The sequence below is a fragment of the Podarcis cretensis genome (genome assembly GCF_951804945.1).
Source record: "Podarcis cretensis genome assembly, chromosome: 3".
Lineage (NCBI taxonomy): Eukaryota > Metazoa > Chordata > Lepidosauria > Squamata > Lacertidae > Podarcis > Podarcis cretensis.
Window position 1 is genome coordinate 60,575,063 of NC_137172.1, and position 19,662 is coordinate 60,594,724.

General features: G+C 39.9%; 1 protein-coding gene across 3 annotated transcripts in view; it reads left to right on the plus strand.

Moving 5' to 3' along the window:
- SHPRH (SNF2 histone linker PHD RING helicase) overlaps window positions 1–19,662 on the plus strand; it is a 42,802-nt gene that overhangs the window by 12,674 nt on the left and 10,466 nt on the right. For all 3 annotated transcript variants that reach the window (XM_079971235.1, XM_079971236.1, XM_079971237.1), the window contains 13 exons: window positions 52–732; window positions 1,345–1,596; window positions 2,981–3,059; window positions 4,814–4,977; window positions 5,068–5,324; window positions 7,777–7,898; window positions 9,297–9,385; window positions 10,722–10,814; window positions 13,274–13,381; window positions 15,338–15,480; window positions 16,434–16,607; window positions 16,907–16,969; window positions 17,296–17,521. In XM_079971235.1, the coding sequence (XP_079827361.1) occupies window positions 52–732; window positions 1,345–1,596; window positions 2,981–3,059; window positions 4,814–4,977; window positions 5,068–5,324; window positions 7,777–7,898; window positions 9,297–9,385; window positions 10,722–10,814; window positions 13,274–13,381; window positions 15,338–15,480; window positions 16,434–16,607; window positions 16,907–16,969; window positions 17,296–17,521 (2,451 nt within the window). The remainder of the gene's footprint in view (window positions 1–51; window positions 733–1,344; window positions 1,597–2,980; window positions 3,060–4,813; window positions 4,978–5,067; window positions 5,325–7,776; window positions 7,899–9,296; window positions 9,386–10,721; window positions 10,815–13,273; window positions 13,382–15,337; window positions 15,481–16,433; window positions 16,608–16,906; window positions 16,970–17,295; window positions 17,522–19,662) is intronic.

Genomic DNA, 19,662 nt, shown 5'->3' on the forward strand with positions numbered 1-19,662 from the left:
TGAAGCTGAAAAAGCAAAATAAGTTTATTTTATTTTGTTTGTTTGTTTTAGAAAATAAAAACTTCAGCTAGGGTTCAGAAGAAAAATTCACCAGAAAATAAGAATGAAACCAAAGAATTGGGAGATGAGGGCACGTGCTATCCAAATGGTCTTAAACTATCTCAGGCAGTAGACATCACAGCAGAAGAGCATGATTACTGTACAAGAAGCAAAGATAATACAAAATCAGAAATGGATCCTAAGGGCTGGATAATGCAAGAAGATTCTCTGCATAGAACTTCTGACTTGCAAGAAAATAGGCCTATTTCAAAAAACAAAACGTATTCTACTGACATTTCTAAAAAAGATGATGAAGCTGAAGAGCAGCAAGACAACTCAGAAGGCCAGTCTCCAGCCTCTCAAGAACACACTAGCATTTTTGTACCACATCCTGGTTCTATTTTTCCATTCAATACCTCTGATTATCGCTTTGAATGCATATGTGGTGAGCTTGGCTTGGTTGACTATAAGGCCCGTGTGCAGTGCCTGAACTGCCACCTGTGGCAGCATGCTGAGTGTGTGAACTACAAAGAAGAAAATCTAAAGATCAAGCCCTTTTACTGTCCCCATTGCCTTGTAGCAATGAAACCAGTTCCAACAGGAGCTACTCTGATAATCTCTCCAAGTTCTATCTGCCACCAGTGGGTTGATGAGATTAACAGGCACGTGAGATCATCTTCTCTTCGAGTGTTGGTAAGAAAAGGTGTTGTTTCACAGCAACCAATAGGGGAAGTATACTATGTTGAGGTAGAGTGTAGAAAATGCAGTTATTAAGTGAGTAGAATGAAAATATTTTCACTCCTGGGTAGTTGTTAAAATAAATGTCCAGCATTTCAGTACATTTTTATATTGGTAGTAATCCTTAAGATTTTTTTTTATTTTTTTGCAGGATAGATTGATTTATATTAAGACAATTTAAATCAGTGATTTAAAATCAACAAGGAAAAAATGGCAATGTAAATCAAGGGCTGTATCCAACAAAATTGTTCATGCAAATGTTCCTTTTGTCACAGAACTTCCTCTTACCTTCTGAAACAGATTATTTCTTGTAAATCTTTGTTTCTAAAGTAGTCAGTTCTTGATTTAGCAGTCATTTCTGTCATGAAACTTGAGAGCCAAGTTATAGAGAACCTACATTTTTTTAAACTACAGCATGCTTAACTGTAAATAAAGCTGTCATCATAGGGTTAAAATCCTCTTGCAAGGCAGGAAATTTTCAGCTTCTCAGTGTTGTGTGTCTCTCCCCCTCCCTCAATTTAATTGTCAATGCTTTCTCTCATGTACATTGTGCCCAAATTTATGCAGGTTTATCAAGGAGTGAAGAAGCATGGTTTCTTGCAGCCTCACATCTTGGCAGAGCAGGAAGTAGTGATCACCACATATGATGTCCTTCGTAGTGAACTGAACTATGTGGACATTCCTCACAGTAATAGTGAAGATGGACGCCGTTTCAGGAACCAGAAGCGTTATATGGCTATCCCAAGTCCCTTGGTAGCTGTGGAGTGGTGGAGAATTTGCCTGGATGAAGCACAGATGGTAGAATGCACCACTGCAAAGGTGAGAATGAACATTGCTTGGGTATGACCCTGTTGAACATGTACAACATAAAAGCAAATGAAAAAACCTACTTGTATACCCTTTTAACACGCGGGCATATAAATTTGACCTTGACATTTATTCTTCTGAAGTGACTAATATAGTTTCCCTTGGAGGTGTTACTAAATGTTTTATCTGCCAGAGGTTTGACTTGCTATGAAGCTTAGTACTTTTTTATTATTTAATCTCTTAACACAATGTATTCTGACAGTTTAAAGAACTAGGTCATCGTGTATATTACACTGCTTGATAGTTGAAAGCAAGATGTTAGTCTGTTTCAGTGCCTATCTAAACAGGCAGAGGGTCTGCCCTTGGGTCTAGAAGCTGTAAAACGGTCTTTATTGACATTAAGAAATATTAAGCAGGACCATTTCAGCTATTTGCAAAGCGGTACTGCTGTGAGTACCTGCTCACCTCCAGTAAAGGAATTTCTTGGTGGATGACATTGCATATTTGAACAGCTAATCCTTTGAACAGTAACAAAGTGATATTCTCATTCTCTCTCTCTCTCTCTCTCTCTCTCTTTCTCTCTCTCTTTGTGGGTGGGTCTTGTGTATGGATCGGAATGAGAGAGAGAGATGTTGGAACACACCCACAATGGGTGTATCCTCATTCAGATCAGATAGCTGTTCAGTTTTACTGAGGACCGCCATGTGTACAAATGAATAGACATCTGTAAAGCAGAGTGAAGGAAAGAACCCAGACGACAGTGGGAATGAGGGGAATGGGTTCCAGAAGCAGGCTTGCTGAAGAAAGGAAGGGGAGGCTGAATTGCAATGATATGGAGTGTAGGAAATTGGAACAATGTGTAAAAGTGTTACGGTTTGAAGAAACGAGAAGCTATGGAAAAGTATTCACACCATGTCTGTGAATATAAGGGGCTTTGTTCTGATGGCAAGATGCAGTAATGATGGCAGGCCAGGAACTCACCTGAGTAGGAAAATAGAAATGGAATGCTGTCTCAGTACTTCCGTTTACATTGCTCAAATGTTCAGCCTATTTCACCCCTTCCCTGTTCACAAAACTGAGCTATAGCAGTGTGGACTGTGCAGATTGTTGGGATATTCCAGCTGAGCATTTTCCACTAGGACTCTTTCTACTGGTTGGTCTCTATAGGGGGATGAAATAGAAAGGTGGGGAACTACCATCTCGTCAATTTCCTAAAGCAGTTAGTCTTCACTTAACATTCTGGTATTCATCCTTGCCATTCAAGTCATGTAGGAAGTACATTTAGAAAGCGTGGTGGCAGGTGGACCCTTAGTATTGCTTATTATTTTTGGGCTAAGCATGAGGTTGTTCCTAGTAGTCATGGGCTTTAATTATATTTTCTATAATATTTTATTAGGCTGCAGAAATGGCTCTCCGTTTGAGTGGAATCAATCGCTGGTGTGTCAGTGGCACACCAGTGCAACGAGGATTGGAAGGTGAATAGTATAGCTAATCTTCTGTCTGTATCAACAAGCATGCAGTAATGGCAAGGGTATTTTGGTCCAAACTCCCTTCTAGAAAGCAATTCTTTTTTTTAAATCCAGAATATTTGTGTCCTGGCTATCCAACAGCATATTGTTCAAGACAGCTAATAATAAAAGAGAATCCATCAAGTGCAAACTAAAGCATATTTAAAATACACCTTAAAAATCACATACCAAAGAAAAAAGCAGCACAAAAAACAAAAACAGGACTAATTGTACCTACAAGTAGGTCTTCTCTTATGTTCCCACCAAATGTACCTATGACATTGGTGAGATACAGACAGTGACCTCATTTGCAGATCTTAATGCCCAGGCAAGTTTGTATTGGAGCAGGCAGTCCTTCAGGTACACTAATGCCAATACATTTAGGACTTTAATGGTCAAAAGCAGCCCTACTTTGATTTGGGCTTGGAAACTATTTTGAAATCAATTCATTTGTTGTGATCAGAATCACACACTCCTTATCAGCTACTCCAGTTAGCAGTCTGGTTGCAGCATTTTGGACCAACTGCAGTAGTCCAAATGTACGTAGAGCCCAGCATCCTATTTTCACAGTAGCCAACCAGATGCCTATGGGATGCCCACAAGCAGGACATGAGCACATCAGCAGTTTCTCCACTTGTGTTTCCTAGAAACTGTTATTCAGAGGCATGTTGCCTCCAGTACTAGAGGTACATGGCAGGTAGTCATTTATAACCTTATATTTCATGGGTTTAACCCTGTTTTTAAGACTCCATCTTGTGGTAGTAAATTCCAGAGTTAAGTTGGGTGCGGTATGAAGAAATGCTACCTTTTGTTTCTCATGAATCTTCTGACATTCAGCTTCATTGCATGGCACCAGGTTCTACTAACTAGGGCATGTGTTGCCTTGGCCAAATCCGTATCTCAAGTAAAGGATGTAGTTGACATACTAGCCAAAGCTATGCAAATATAGTTCCAGCAACAACCTGTTCCCTGTGTATCCAGTTTCCAGGATTACTCCCAAAGTGTGAACTTCATTAATCAAGGGAAGTGGGACCTTCTCTAAAACAGGATGAACTCCAACTTTTTGATCTACAGTATTATAGATTATGACAGTGTTGGCCAAACTTGGGTCTCCAGCTGTTTGGGGACTACAGTTCCCATTATCCCTGACCACTGGTCCTGTTAGCTAGGGATGATGGGAGTTGTAGTCCAAAAACAGCTGGAGACCCAAGTTTGGCCAACACTGGATTATGAGCACCTAATAATTGCATTTACAATTGGCATCTATTCGTTTTTAGAAGTAAACTTGAGAAACGGCAACAACAAAAATATTTTTTTAAGCACTGGAAAATTTTCTACCCTCTATCATTGCCACCATGCAGTAATCCTTGTTCAGGAAAGCCTCCTAAGAATTAGGACGAAACTGGAAACTATCCTTCCATGAACTTCCATATAAAATTTATCATACATTTGTGATTGAAGCCCAGATTTTGAAAAATGTCAGTGCTTTGAAATTGCTGATGGACTCTGTGTGATACTTATAAGTGGATGTGCTGCTTATTTTAAGCTTTCACAAAGATTTGGTTGTATATGCAGCACCCAAGTTCCATCTCTCCTCCCCAAAGAAAGAAAGCGTGAAGCAATTTAACTTGTCAGGCTTAGCTAAGTTGAATTGTGTATAAGCTTTTTTTTTTTTTAAGTATTTCTTGCATGCAGTAAAATGTGCTGTTCCTTTGTCATAGATTTATATGGATTAGTACTGTTCCTTGGAGCTGATCCTTACTGGGTCAAATATTGGTGGGATCAGCTTCTGTATCGACCATACTGCAGGAAAAACACACAGCCTCTCTACAACTTCATAGCCAAGATAATGTGGAGGTCAGCAAAGAAGGACGTGATTGACCAAGTAAACACACAAGTTCTAAGAATATGTTCATAGACGACATTTTTCACCCAATACTTGAGTTACTCATTTGTCGTTTCATTTTATTATTAGATTCAGATCCCTGCTCAGACAGAAGATACACACTGGCTCTATTTTTCTCCTGTTGAGAGACACTTTTATCATCGCCAACATGAGGTCTGCTGCCAGGATGCTCTGGCAAAACTCAGGAAGATTTCTGATTGGTCCCTCAAGCTTAGCAGCTTGGATCGGAGGACTGTTGCTTCCATTCTGTACCCTTTGTTGCGTTTGAGGCAGGCCTGCTGTCACCCGCAAGCTGTACGTGGAGAATTCCTCCCACTGCAGAAAAGGTTAATTACATTTATTCTTAAAGTGACTCGACCTCTCATACTGGGTCAGTGGGGCTTACTTCTGGGTAGACTTACAATTTTGAAATGTAAAGGTTGGGCTTTTTCTGTAGTTACTCTAAAGTCAGTTGGTGAGTGAAATTCACCAGTTTGGTATATGAAAGAGAAAGCTATTTGTTGTTCATTTGGACTTCATATTCCAGGCAGTGACTCTAGAAATAGCAGAGTACTTGTGAAGTTGAATTTATACTTACAAGACAGCGTTTGAAAATACCCTGTATATTCTGCATACAAAGCAAGACATACATACATCTGTGCAACCTGCTGTGGTCTTGTTACCTCACCTGATGGAACATTAAAGATAGTTGTTGAGGTTCAAATGTCAGATAATATGCAAAACTAAGATCCCACTCCATGTTTTTAATCATTGCAACTTGCATCAACAAAGTGCAAGTGAGGTTGTAGTAGGAAGGGGAAATTAGTGGAAAGTGAGGAAGGAAGAAGAGGTGCCCTTTGCTTGCAAAAGAGCAGCTTTTGATCCAAGGCTATGAATGAAAAGATATCAGATCTTTTAATTTTCATTATCTTTAACTTATAGTATTCTGAGACAACTAACTGAGCAAAGAAATAAATAGATCTAAACCATGCAGATAGGTTTAGCTTAACTGTAGTTGGGATCCATTGACCTGTTTGGTCTTTGCTCTTGACTCAAGACTATTTGTTTACCATAAATCGAACAGTGCTGAAGAATCTTTTACTGCACACACCAACAATTGAAATTCACATTTTGATCTGCAACCAACAAGTAATAGTACTGATTGATTAATCCTTTTCAACTCTGCAGATTACATGTTTCTATACTCTGCTGTGAGAAGAAATAGCATAACAGTATGGCAACTGATGTTGACTATTCACATTCATACTATCACAGCCTAGAAATATAATACTAGCTTGTATTGGGAGCAGAATATTGCCACTAACTCTTTGGTGTTTAAGTTGATGCAGCAAGTTCAGGAAATGTGTCAGTGAAATAAAGCAGCTTTAATTTTAACTAAAGGGTTTTATCTGTCCTAGCAACCTATATTCAGTGGAATGTTCATGCGTAGCAGCAACATAGCCACTTCAGTAAAGGAGGAGTACAGTAACAAAACAAGTAGTTCCCATAAAAAGGTCTGCAGAAAAAGGATCTGTTTCTAAGCTCTTTTTGTCTGAGAGCAATAGTCCATTTTTACAACAAATGGTTGAAATTACATGTGGGTATCCTGTGTCCATGTCACAGTGCTAGAGCTTCTGAATAATAGAAACAATGAACCCATCGTCTCTATCAGGTTAGCAGGCTAGTTCACTGTTGCTTTTCTATCCTGCCCTCTGTGAAGCTGGGGGTCCCAGGTTGTCTTTTATCCACATAATAGCCTGGACCAGTCTCTTGGTTTAGATGTAGAATGACATCAGGTTTCTTTGCCTGTTGTTCAATATATATCCTTTTCCTCACAGCATGTCTTTTAGAAATCAGCATTTATTTTTTTATTTTTACAATTTGAACCTGACAGTGAACAATGACTACTTTCTCTGTTTCTCCCACTCTGGCCCTGTATTGTGCCTGGAGAATGTGAACATGAGAGTACTGTTGCTCTCATATCCTGCTTGTGGACTTCATAGATAATCTGGCTGGCTCGGTGAGAACAGAATGCGAGACTAGATAGCCTTTGCTCTGGTCCAGATGGGCTCCTCTTATATTCTTAGAACAATCTGCTTCTCTGTTAGGGTGCTTCTACCTGGAAGCCTTCTGCAGGTTTCTGTTCCTTCTCATTCCACTTTTCATCAGATTATGAGATAGCAGTGTACTGTCCACACCATTTAAATTTTTTAAAAAAGCAAGGAGCTGAGTTGAACGTTGTCACCATCAACAAGCCCAGACTGGAATGTTTTTTAAGTGTTTCTCCCTTTTCCGTGGGCCGGCATAGCAGGTCCAGTGGAGAGTTTGGGGCTGTGTGTCAAGTAATGAAGATTATTTGGCTTCGCCAATGGCATCATGAGACCTTGAGCAGCATGGACTGGGGGAAAAGAAGGAGACCCTTCTTCAGGGTAATAATCCCAACTGCAGTTACTTATCCCTCTCCTGTAGGCTAGCAGTGCCATTCCAATATTTGTTGTCTCTCTAAGGTCATGTTACTTGGTTATGTCAAGTCAGTCATTATAGTCTCTCACCACACTTTTGCATATAGTGTGGATTACAAGGCATCTAGGCAAGGATTGTATCCTTATTTTTTTCTGTATATTAAATGGAATATATTTTGTAAAAATATTAAATAATAGCAGTAGAACAGCATCATTTTTGAATTATACCAGTTGCTAGCCCTTTCGGTTTATTATTGTTATAAAAAGTACATTCTTGAAAAGGTGGGCTTATGACCTCTGATGCATATTGAATGCCTGCTTTGGGTCTCTGTTCCAGCACAATGACAATGGAGGAGCTTCTAACATCACTACAGAAAAAATGTCGAACAGAATGTGAGGAAGTCCATAGGCAACTGGTGTGTGCTTTGAATGGATTAGCTGGTATTCATATTATTAAAGGTAAAATTGGCTCATAATAGTTTGGTGTCGTTCTTATGAGTGCAGTAGCACTCATATATTTTATTTTTATTGATAGAGAGAGAGAGAAAGATATCTTTACTATTTGGTTAATTCAGACTAAATCCAAAGGGCTGATTTGTTTTGCCTCAGTTTCCTCTAATCAAAATATAAGCCTCTGCCAACCTAGCAGTTCGAAAGCACCTCCGGGTGCAAGTAGATAAATAGGGACCGCTTACCAGCGGGAAGGTAAACGGCGTTTCCGTGTGCGGCTCTGGCTCGCCAGAGCAGCGATGTCACGCTGGCCACGTGACCCGGAAGTGTCTCCAGACAGCGCTGGCCCCTGGCCTCTTGAGTGAGATGGGCGCACAACCCTAGAGTCTGTCAAGACTGGCCCGTATGGGCAGGGGTACCTTTACCTTTTAATCTAGCCACTTACTAACTACGAATATCCACTGGCTCTGAGCACCAAACTAAATTGGGCTAGCTGTGGAATCTGTTGGTTGTTTCTTAAATAGTTAAGTACCAGCCCAGGTGTTTAGGCATTTTTTTAGTAGAGTTACTGGTAAATCCTAAAGGAAAATGTGTATGTTCAGGATACTCAAGAAATGACATTTGTACTATAGCTGCAAGCAAAACTGCAGAATTGTAAGTCTGTGGAAGGTTAGGAGGTGTAAGTCGCTGAAATATTACTTCAAGGTAGACTTGGTACACCAAGATGCAGGAAGAGAAATTTAATCAGAAATTAAGATGGCCCTTGAGGAAATACTTGCATACCTTTTTAAAGCAGTCTGCAAAGAGGAGGGCAGTTTTACAGGCCCACTCAAAAGTCTGGTGACCCAGCACACAACTCTGGATCAGCATAAGAAGTACTTGAATCTAACCGGGAATAGTGACTATATACAGTTTTATTTTATATTTCTTATCTCAAAAAATATTTTTTACAACATTTTAAAAATATGCTAACTTTATCAGTGGCTGCCTACACAATTTTACTGTTTTGATCTTAATGCTACAATATTTTTGCCGTCTATCTCTGTCAAGCTTCCATATGTAAATAGCCAAACAATTTAATATAATACTTTACAGTGATGTTTCTAAGTGTTGGAAATAGGGAATTATTTCTGTTTGGGAACAGACATAGAAAGTGTCTGCTTCTACTTCCCTGGAATGAAAAATCACGGTGGTAGTAGTAGAATTCTGTGTTTTAGCTTTGTTTTCACAGTTGGAAATTTATTTTCCAACTCCTTTGCAGTTATAATTTGTTTATTCAGCATAGATGTCTCTAATTAAAGTGCTTACTAAGAAATCCTGATGGCACTGTGTGTACAGTTGTAGGTAATTAGACATTTGAAAGACAGAAATCCCAATACTCCAATCTGAAATATGCTAATTTTTCAGGTGAATATGCATTGGCAGCAGATATGTATCGAGAGGTGCTGCGTTCCTCTGAAGAGCACAAAGAGAAGCTCAAAACAGATTCATTGCAAGTATGTGCATAATCTCTGAAGGCACTCTTTAAACTAGTACAGAAATTTTGTGGAACTTTTTTGCCTTTTTCTTGGCTTTTATGTCTGTTCATGAGCTAAAAGATTGATCACCTGATCAGCCATCAAGTACCAACCTCTTTTGCGAAGAGAGACCTGGTAATGTTGTCAACTTTCAAAAATCATCGTCACCAGGCATATATTCTGATATTTAGGAACCAGCTTATATTTTGCATCAGTTTAGTTCAATCTATCCATAAGAGGAAAGCTAATTCCTCTTTGAAATAGTGTTACATCCAACTTCACATATGAATAGGCAGGTGCTAGGCAAGCATCGGGTTGCAACTAGTGTGTATACTGCCAGTAAAAACTATGATTTCTTCACAAGGATCTCATAATTGTTAAGCACTCTGGAAGTATGGAAGACCAGGATATAAATATTGTGAACAGTAATACTCAATCTATGGTACCAGATGAACAATGTAAACAGTGAGCTAGGCCTTTCAGCTGGTGATGGTGTTGTTTTTTTAAAGCCTCACTATGGAATACCTGTGGGCACCTATAGTTCTATAAGGTACAGGAGTCAGTTTATTACACTATTACAGGAGTAGAGAACAGGATCTGGCCAGTGGACCAAGTTTAACAGTGGGACAGAGATGCCCACCAGCCAAACACATAATTTCAGAATGTTTTTGGCCCTACTTGCCCACATAGATTTTGCAGAGAGCTTTTCAAAGTACTGTACAAGACATGACACTCAGCTGTTTTTTAAATCTTCGAAGGCTGCTTACACAATTTCACGTATGTGCACTGGGGTTCAGAATGTAACCCCCACATAAATGGGGAGTCACCTGTACTATTCTTTTTTGTATAACATGAATAAGTGTACACTGCCATAACTTTGAGATATGGGTAGAAGATTATTTACCGTATATACACGAGTATAAGCCGACCCGAATATAAGCCGAGGCACCTTATTTTACCTCAAAAACTGGGGAAACTTATTGACTCGAGTATAAGTTGGTTCACCACACCACAAACTCTCCCCCCCCCAGCCCCTCCTGTACCCCTGCCTACCTAGGGTGCTCCTCCACTTTTGCCACTGTCGTAAATGCACTCGGGTGGGACCCTCACTTGAGTATAAGCCATGGGGGGCTTTTTCGGCATTAAAAAATGTGCTGAAAAAGTCAGCTTATACATGAGTATATACGGTAGTTCTGTGTGGTAGTGTATTCATGTTTCTGTGGGGATTCTACTGCCAATTTAAACTGCTTTTTGTTCGTAATTGTCACCATACGTCAAACTTAATCACTGCTGCCTTGTGTATTGAAAAATGCAGAGACTTCATTCTACGCACAACCTGATGGAGCTTCTGGCAGGAAAGCATCCTGGGATATCACCCACTTTGCGCGATAGCAGGCTTCAAGAAGAGGTGATTGTACACTGTGTGCACTTCAGGGTGTTTAGGAATACTTTATGCAAAAGAATTTATAAAAGAATGTAATTTGTTACAGGATAGCTCCAAGGCCTCTTACAGAAATGCTTACAATCCTAAGGTCAAATGTAAGGAAATTCCATGTTTGTCATCTCTTTCCAGATACAGCTGTAGTGCACTTTCAAGGTCACAACTGTCAGTAACAAGTTGCAAGAACAAATGAATAGTTTCCTTATGGAGACTGCTGTGCTTAACGTCTTCATAACCTTATCCTGGCTATTGTTGTAGAGTTAATGCAGTTCTTCTCAAACCTCCACTAACCATACTGGGCTGTTAATAATAAGAGAAAGAGTTTATGGTTGTGAAATTGAAGCTAATTGAATTGATCGGTACTTTTAAAGGACTGCCTTTAGGTAAGAGGGACAAGACAGGGCCAGTCACTGTACAATTAGGACCTGAGGTTTATCAGGGCCTGGATAAAAGTTTGGCTGAGATAGCTGAAGCTGAAAAACTAGCAAGGTAAGAATGAATACCAATAGATCAGATGTTTTGAAGCTGACCAAGTAACCTTTCACAGATGATGAAAACAAGGATGTGACATTTAATGAAGAACAAACTGTAGAATTGGAACACAAAGTGGGAATTAGTGGCAATAGTTGTAGTGTTATAGTTGAATAAGAATTAATAGGGATAACAAGCAAGTCCATTTGGATAGGAACAATGATTTGAAGGCAAGATTGCATGAAAGTACACACTAAAAATGATGGCATCCACTCAGGAGGCTGGTAAGTTTTTGTCTTGCTTAGGTGAGGCTGTTCTACCTTCAGTTGATTGCTGATAGAGAAGAGCCAGCTAGGCACACCCTCAAACCCTGGCAAGGTCTTTCTTTTATCATCCTTTGCTAGCTACTACAGTTGCCTGAGTAATGTTTCAGGTTGTACAAGGAGCATTATTTATTAACTTTATTTGGAAAATTCATAAATGGCTTGATTATATATATATATATATATATATATATATGCAATGTACAGATAAAATGTGGCAAAAAACCCCAATTAAAAATAAATATGCATAAGATAATGATTTTTTTTAAAAAAAGATAAAATCAACAAAACTTTAAAACAGATGTTTCTTGATAGGCTTGCTAAAATGGGAGAGTTTTCAGCATGTGTTTTAAACAATGTAGTAATGGTACCTTCTGAATGTCAGTAGCCAGGGAATTTCAAGGCACATGCCACACATGGAAAAACTCGATCACAAATACGCAACTGGCAGCTTGTGGGACTGCAAAAGTTGTAGTTCTGCAGATCAAAGTGATTGAATAGGCACATGTGGGGCAAGGTGAATTTCTTAAATAAACTGGTCCCAAGGAATTAAGAGTTTTATATACCTTAATATATAAGGGACGCGGGTGGCACTGTGGGTAAAACCTCAGCACCTAGGACTTGCCGATCGCATGGTCGGCGGTTCGAATCCCTGCGGTGGGGTGCGCTCCTGTCGTTCGGTCCCAGCGCCTGCCAACCTAGCAGTTCGAAAGCACCCTCGGGTGCAAATAGATAAATAGGGACCGCTTACTAGCGGGAAGGTAAACGGCGTTCCGTGTGCTGCGCTGGCTCGCCAGATGCAGCTTGTCACGCTGGCCACGTGACCCGGAAGTGTCTGTGGACAGCGCTGGCTCCCAGCCTCTAGAGTGAGATGAGCGCACAACCCTAGAGTCTGACAAGACTGGCCCATACGGGCAGGGGTACCTTTACCTTTACCTTTAATATCAGTTTATTTTGCTAATGCCATTAAAACATCTAATGCTTAATATATGCTAGCACTAACAAGGTGATAGACAGGTTCTCTGCCCAGAGTTGAAATTCACAATGTTAAAGGTAATTATCCAGATAAGTGTTATGGACAAAGTAATATTTCATTGTTGTCCAGAACTGGTAAGTTATGTCTGTTGTTGATGATATTCAAATAAACTTGCGATATTCCAGATAAACATGAATATCCTTTCTATTTAAAAAAGCTGTGTAAGTTTCTCTGTGTTCTAGGGATAAGGGCAGTCCTTACTGAAATATGGCTTTCAAAGAAAATATTCCCTATGGTTGGTTGGTCTTACTTACTATGGGTTGCCCATAGAATCATAGAGTTGGAAGGTACCCCGAGGGTCATCTAGTCCAACCCCCCTGTGATGCAGGAATCTCAACACAAATGTCTCTCAAGTCCTTCTGTAGATTTTGTTGTAGGTAGCAGCTGTGTTCATATGTGATTCTAGCTTGGTATAGCAATTTATGTTGTGGCCTTTCTGGAGAGTGAAAGTAATTAAAAATGGCCTAACACACTTCTAAAAAACATAGTATTCTATTTCATCTACATTCACTGGTAATAATGTACAACTATTGACTAATAATGTTGTAAGTATTTCAGTGTTTGGTGTCTGTCTCTCTCTATCATTTAAAAAACAGTGTGAGCAACTCCGTCAACATTATATGAGCAAATCAAATGCAGAAGTTTCTGAAGCCCACCAGGCTTTGCAGCCAGTGCTACAGGCAATCCATGAACTCCAGAAGAAAGTAAGATTTTAGTAATATTTTTGACTTGCCTTTTGATGATATGTGAGCTATGTGGGATTTGTATACAGTGGTACCTCAGGTTAAGTACTTAATTCGTTCCAGAGGTCCGTTCTTAACCTGAAACTGTTCTTAACCTGAAGCACCACTTTAGCTAATGGGGCCTCCTGCTGCTGCCGTGCCACCGGAGCACAATTTCTGTTCTCATCCTGAAGCAAAGTTCTTAACCCGAGGTAATATTTTTGGGTTAGCAGAGTCTGTAACCTGAAGCGTATGTAACCTGAGGTACCACTGTAAATCTCTAAAAATGTGCCCATGAAAAGATTCCCTACTGCAACAAGGTGGATCAGAAATGGAGTTCTAGAAAATTGGCCTTCAGTGGGTTATATCCAATCCTGCAGTTCCATTAATGCAACAGACTTCCACAGTGCAGGTGAATTTCTGCCCATACAACAGGACTCTCTGTGGTTCTCCTGCTCCCTGCAGCCCCACTCGTGCCTTCAGAAGTCTGCTCCAGAGCAGATTTTTGTGGGTGCAGGGAGGGAGGAAGGAGAGGAAGGCAAGTCCTGTTACGTGAATTAAAATGTGCATGCCAGTTTTAGATACAACCAATGCATTTCTTCCACAGAGTTTCGACGGAATAATGTATGTTCACGTTTCTCTCTGCCTCACTCCTGTCCGTAAACATTTAAGATGCATGAATTGACCTGTGAACATACAAGTTAACAGCTTCAGTACATGCAAATGTTATAAAACTTTGAAACTACCCAAATAAAATAGTTAAAGCAAATTTTCTTTATCACGGATTTTTTCTGTTCCTCCAAGGAGCTCATTCCATCTTAGGCTAATTTACTTCACACTTGACAATGGACAAAAGAGCATGATTGGCTGAAGCTCATGGCTGATCCTTCTGAGCCTAGTCTGACACTCTGTTTGCTGCTGCACTCTACGAGGCACATTGTACGCTGGGATGATAATGAACACTGATGGCTATGTTCAGGCATAACACTGTGATGTGAATGAGCCTGGGGCTTGCACACAATTCCCCTTCTGCCTTGGCATGGCCACAAGGAGTTCAAAAGGTTTTACTTCCATTTTTGCTTATCCCTGGTATCTTGTTTAATTCAAACTGACAAGTTGCTAGTTTAAAAGAAGCCAGCTCTTTCCTCCTCTTTGCATTGGAGGGGAGAGTACGAGTTTCTGAGGTTTACGTATGCTCATTCACAACACTCTAAACCAAGGTTTATTTTAACATCCAAACGCATCCACTGTGACTTCCTCAATGAATCACATTTGCATTCGTTTCTTCAAATGTAAGTTGAGCAATCGCTTATACCAGGTGTAGAACAGCAAGATCAAGGGTAGTGTCATTTCTGTAATCCTTAAACAAATGGTGTTTCACTTGGAGATGCTTTGTTTCTCTAAAACTAATAAAAAGCAGTTCTCCAGATGAGACTTGCTTTTCTCTCTAAGAAGCAAAATAACTTTAAGGCAAGAATATGTCAGTTTTTAACACGTAGCTCCTCAAGGAAGATCTTAGGAAATAATTCACTACAATAGGCCTTTCTCTTTTAAGCCTCATTTTGAGGTGTAACATATGAAGAAAGGGGGGAAGTACTCATGTCATTAAAGAGATATGCTCACCTAATTGCACTGTTTCCACAGTTTCAAATATTCCTCATTTATTTTTCATTGTTAAATCTAGCTACTGATTTGTCTCTCGCTGTCTTAAACGCTACAAAAAATAAGTAAACAGAGTAAGAGAAAATACTTAAACAATTGTTTATATTTAAAAATCAGTTTTGAAATTATCTAAGATGACTGCAGTGTGTCAAAATTTACCTGGGGAAAAGCTGCTGGTCTTGTATTTAGTCACAAGAAAGTGTGTGTTTCTCAGGCATGTCTTTTTATCACACAAGATGTGGCATATGTATTTATGGGCCTATTTTCTGCACCTAGATGCGCTCCAATTCACCTTGGTGGTTGGATGTGATCCAGTCAGCAATACAATATGCTATTGATGAGGAGCTTGTTCAGCGGGTGCAAAATGATCTTACTAGCAATTACAAACAACAAACTAATAAACTCTCTATGGCAGACAAGTAAGTCAGCAGCTACAAAGTAATGTTTCTCAAGTTTTACTCAGTTTGTGACAGCTCATACACCATGCCGCAGGCACTGCTTGCTTGCAAACATCTGGGCTATCATTTAAAATTTGAAAATGCTTCAAGCGATGTATGTATCCAAATACAACTTTGGTTTTCAAAAATGTAAGTCTTCTGTTCCCTTTTATGTTGATTTAAATCTTAGTTGTGCATTAGGTGTATTTTTATGTTTGAGATAATAGTCTATGGATTCATTCATCTCTTTAGCAATTATTTTTGCTCTGGAGCGTAACATTATTTTTTAAAAAATTACAGTGTGGTGTAGTGGTTAAGAGCGGTAGTCTCGTAATCTGGGGAACCGGGTTCGCGTCTCCGCTCCTCCACATGCAGCTGCTGGGTGACCTTGGGCCAGTCACACTTCTTTGAAGTCTCTCAGCCCCACTCACCTCACAGAGTGTTTGTTGTGGGGGAGGAAGGGAAAGGAGAATGTTAGCCGCTTTGAGACTCCTAAAGGGGAGTGAAAGGCGGGATATCAAATCCAAACTCCTCTTCTTCTTCTTCTTCTTCTTCTTCTTCTTCTTAAAGCACCATTTTCTAAGAATAAGTAGAATTGTATGTATATTTTAAAATATCAGCTTGATATATATTGTATTGGTGTATGCTCTACATTGACTTGCCTTTTCAGAAAATTGCAATTGTCTTGTATAGGCACATTACCTCACTTATAGGCTACTCACAGAGATCGCTCTGCATTCTGCCAAAAGTCAAAAGCAGAAATGGTTTGCAAGCTGTTAGCCACATAGCCAGTTCTGAATGTTCCCCTGATAAAAATTTGAAGTAAGGTTTGCATCCTCATGCCATTCAGCCAGAAGAAGTTGCATACAGTATATGGGCCATGAGTCAATCCAGTGATTTCAAAATAAAGTTCTGACTTTTCCTGTTTTTGCTAGATTCCGTGACTGCAGAGGCCTTCAGTACCTGCTCACAACTCAAATGGAAGAAGTGAAGAAATTCCAGAAACGTGTGAGAGAGGCTGTGAAAAAACTGGAGGGCCCTCCTTCCAAAGAGGTTATTGAGGCTGCCACTATCTGCCATCTGCGCCCTGTGAGGTTGCCCCTAAACAAGTAGGTGTGAAAACACCTAGACCTCTGTCACTGGGATTCCAATTAGCATTTCTTCTAATAATGAGACACATATCCCACAACTGAAGTGAAGCAATCAAGTGTGTGCATGGATCCTGTTGAGTTTTTAAAAACCTAAATATATTTTTCTGATTCTCATGTTATATTTCTTATTAAGCATCTCAGTGGGGTTAGTTTCCAAATCTTTTTATTAATTGAAAGAATACTGATACCAAACTTTGGGAAATTTAATTGTTTATTGATCTTCTAAATGTTTCTCTTTGTAATATCTTGTATTCCAGCTGTGTCTTCTGTAAGGCTGATGAATTGTTCACAGAATATGAGTCAAAGCTCTTCTCCCATACGTAAGTGATTTTCTCCCTTTTTGTGCACTTGTGATGAAAGCAAACTTCTTTCATAGATCAGAAAGCAGTTTCTGCTGTGACCTTCTATATCCTTTCTGGATAGAAACGAGGTTCCTTCTCTTTGAGAGCTGCTCCACCTCTTGGGAGTGTGAAACTCAGGTGAATTATGTTCTCTTTCACTGTGTTCTTGTGAGGAGAATTGGTATAAGTTTTAAAATAAGGTCACTATATCAAGCACTGTTTGTTTGCCTATTATCTTTGATTTTATTAAGATTCATATGGACTTCAGATATGATGACTACTCTAATTCTTCTACATTATTTAAGTGTAAAGGGACAGATGGCAATCTTTGAAGAAATGATAGAAGATGAAGACGGTCTGGTTGATGACCGCTTACCTACCACAAGCAGAGGTCTCTGGGCAGCAAGTGAAACTGAGCGCTCTTTGAAAGCTATACTGTCATTTGCCAAAGCTCATCGAATAGATGCCAAGGCAGTTGAAGAGGGCAGCATCTTCTTGGAACTTTTTGAAGCATGGAAAAAGGAATATAAGGTACAACAGCCAGAAAAAATCATGGTGAAAAGTTCAGAACATAAGAAGCATTTTAAGTTGTTTGGTTGATATGCATATAGACAACTCATGCATAACAGTCATAGCGATTGATTTATTTGTAAACCTCCTTTCCACAAAAACATGCTTAAAGCTGCTTACAAGAATTATAATGACAAGAGTCATAAAACAGCAATATATAATGGTGGCGCTGTGGTCTAAACCACTGAGCCTCTTGGGCTGGCTGATCGGAAGGTTGGCGGTTCGAATCTGTGCGACGGGGTGAGCTCCCATTGCTCTGTCCCAGCTTCTCCCAACCTAGCAGTTCCAAAGCATACCATCCAGGAGTCCTTTACCTTTAACTTTTACCTAACAGATAATCATTTCATACAATGATAATTTATTCAATAAAGAATAAGGATGGTAATAATACATAGCACATACAACCACAACATTTCATATGTGTGATCAGTATGTACCGTATATTCTTATTGCTGTGTTAGGCAATTGTCACAAGCCACCATGACCCCTTGCATTTCAAAATCTTTTGACTTCACTGTTCGCAGTTGTTTTCATTTGTGTGGAGATGCACATAATGTAAATGGTCTCAGTGGGCAAATATGTAACCAAATATGTTGGGTAACATATACTCAAAAGGTTCTGCTCTGATTAATGAAAGGGTAAAAAAAAGGTAAAGGTACCCCTGCCCGTACGGGCCAGTCTTGACAGACTCTGGGGTTGTGCGCCCATCTCACTTAAGAGGCCAGGGGCCAGCGCTGTCCGGAGACACTTCCGGGTCACGTGGCCAGCGTGACATCGCTGCTCTGGCCAGAGCCAGAGCCAGAGCCGCACACGGAAATGCCGTTTACCTTCCCGCTGGTAAGCGGTCCCTATTTATCTACTTGCACCCGGAGGTGCTTTCGAGCTGCTAGGTTGGCAGGCGCTGGGACCGAGCAGCGGGAGCGCACCCCGCCGCAGGGATTCGAACTGCCGACCTTTCGATCGGCAAGCCCTAGGCGCTGAGGCTTTAACCCACAGCGCCACCTGCTGTGAAAGGGTATGCCACAACAAAATGGTTAATGTGCCACAGAGCTCTTTGTTATAGATGTTCCCAAAGCAGTTTTCTCTAAACTAAAGGGCTCATTTTGAAATGTCATTCCCAGCTCTTCATTGCTCATGTCTCAACCCTTAAGTGCAGGATGGAGGCTTTGTCATTCAGGCAGTCAAATTACTGGTGCTAATCAGCCATTTATGACATTAATGTCCTTCTAGTGTTGCAAGTGGGGAACAAATTGTCTCTTCACATATGGTTGCTTTGAGGACACATATGGAGACCTGTTACCAGTGACAAAAAAGGCTGTGCATTTGTTTCTTCCATCTGTCCAGTACTAGTAAACTTTCAATTGGCTATGTAGTCTTTGCAGTACTGTACCTGGTAACTCTACCAAGGCCTCGTATTCTGTGCTGCATGGCAGCAGCATTTAAAAACTGAAAATTGATTCCTGTGAAGGCATTTTTAAGTTGATATAGTTCTTTATTCCTCAAACTATAGCTGTTGGCTAATAGAATGAATTGTAAACTAGGAAGCTGTAGGTTAAGTCTCATTTTAGGCAGAAATTAAGTAGTCTTTAGGCAAGAGGTAGTGTCACAGCATTGGATCCATAGCTGCAGTTTGGGGATGATACTAATACAGGCTTACTTCCCTAGGGCCTTTCCGCAGGGCCTGCAAGACAGAGCTGTTCCACCAGGCCTTTGGTCAGGGCGCAGCCTGACTCCCTCCTTTGGCAATCTTTACAAAACTTTAGTTTATGGTTGCCATCAATTTTGATTTTAATTAATTTTTATAATGTTTTTATAATGTTGCACTACTTTAGTGTTGTTAGCCGCCCTGAGCCTGGCTTCGGCTGGGGAGGACGGGATATAAATAAAATTTATTATTATTATTATTAGGTCATTGTAATGATATATACATGGTATATGTGCTAAGAGTACTGTACCTTTAAAATATTGACTTATATTTTCTCTAGTTTGGCTATGTTTCAAGTTATTTTGTGAAAGCAGGCTTTTTATTCTGTCTTTGGACCCTTTAAAAGCAATAACAACCAGGAATTGTGCATACTGAAGTGTGCTTAGTTTTGCGAAAA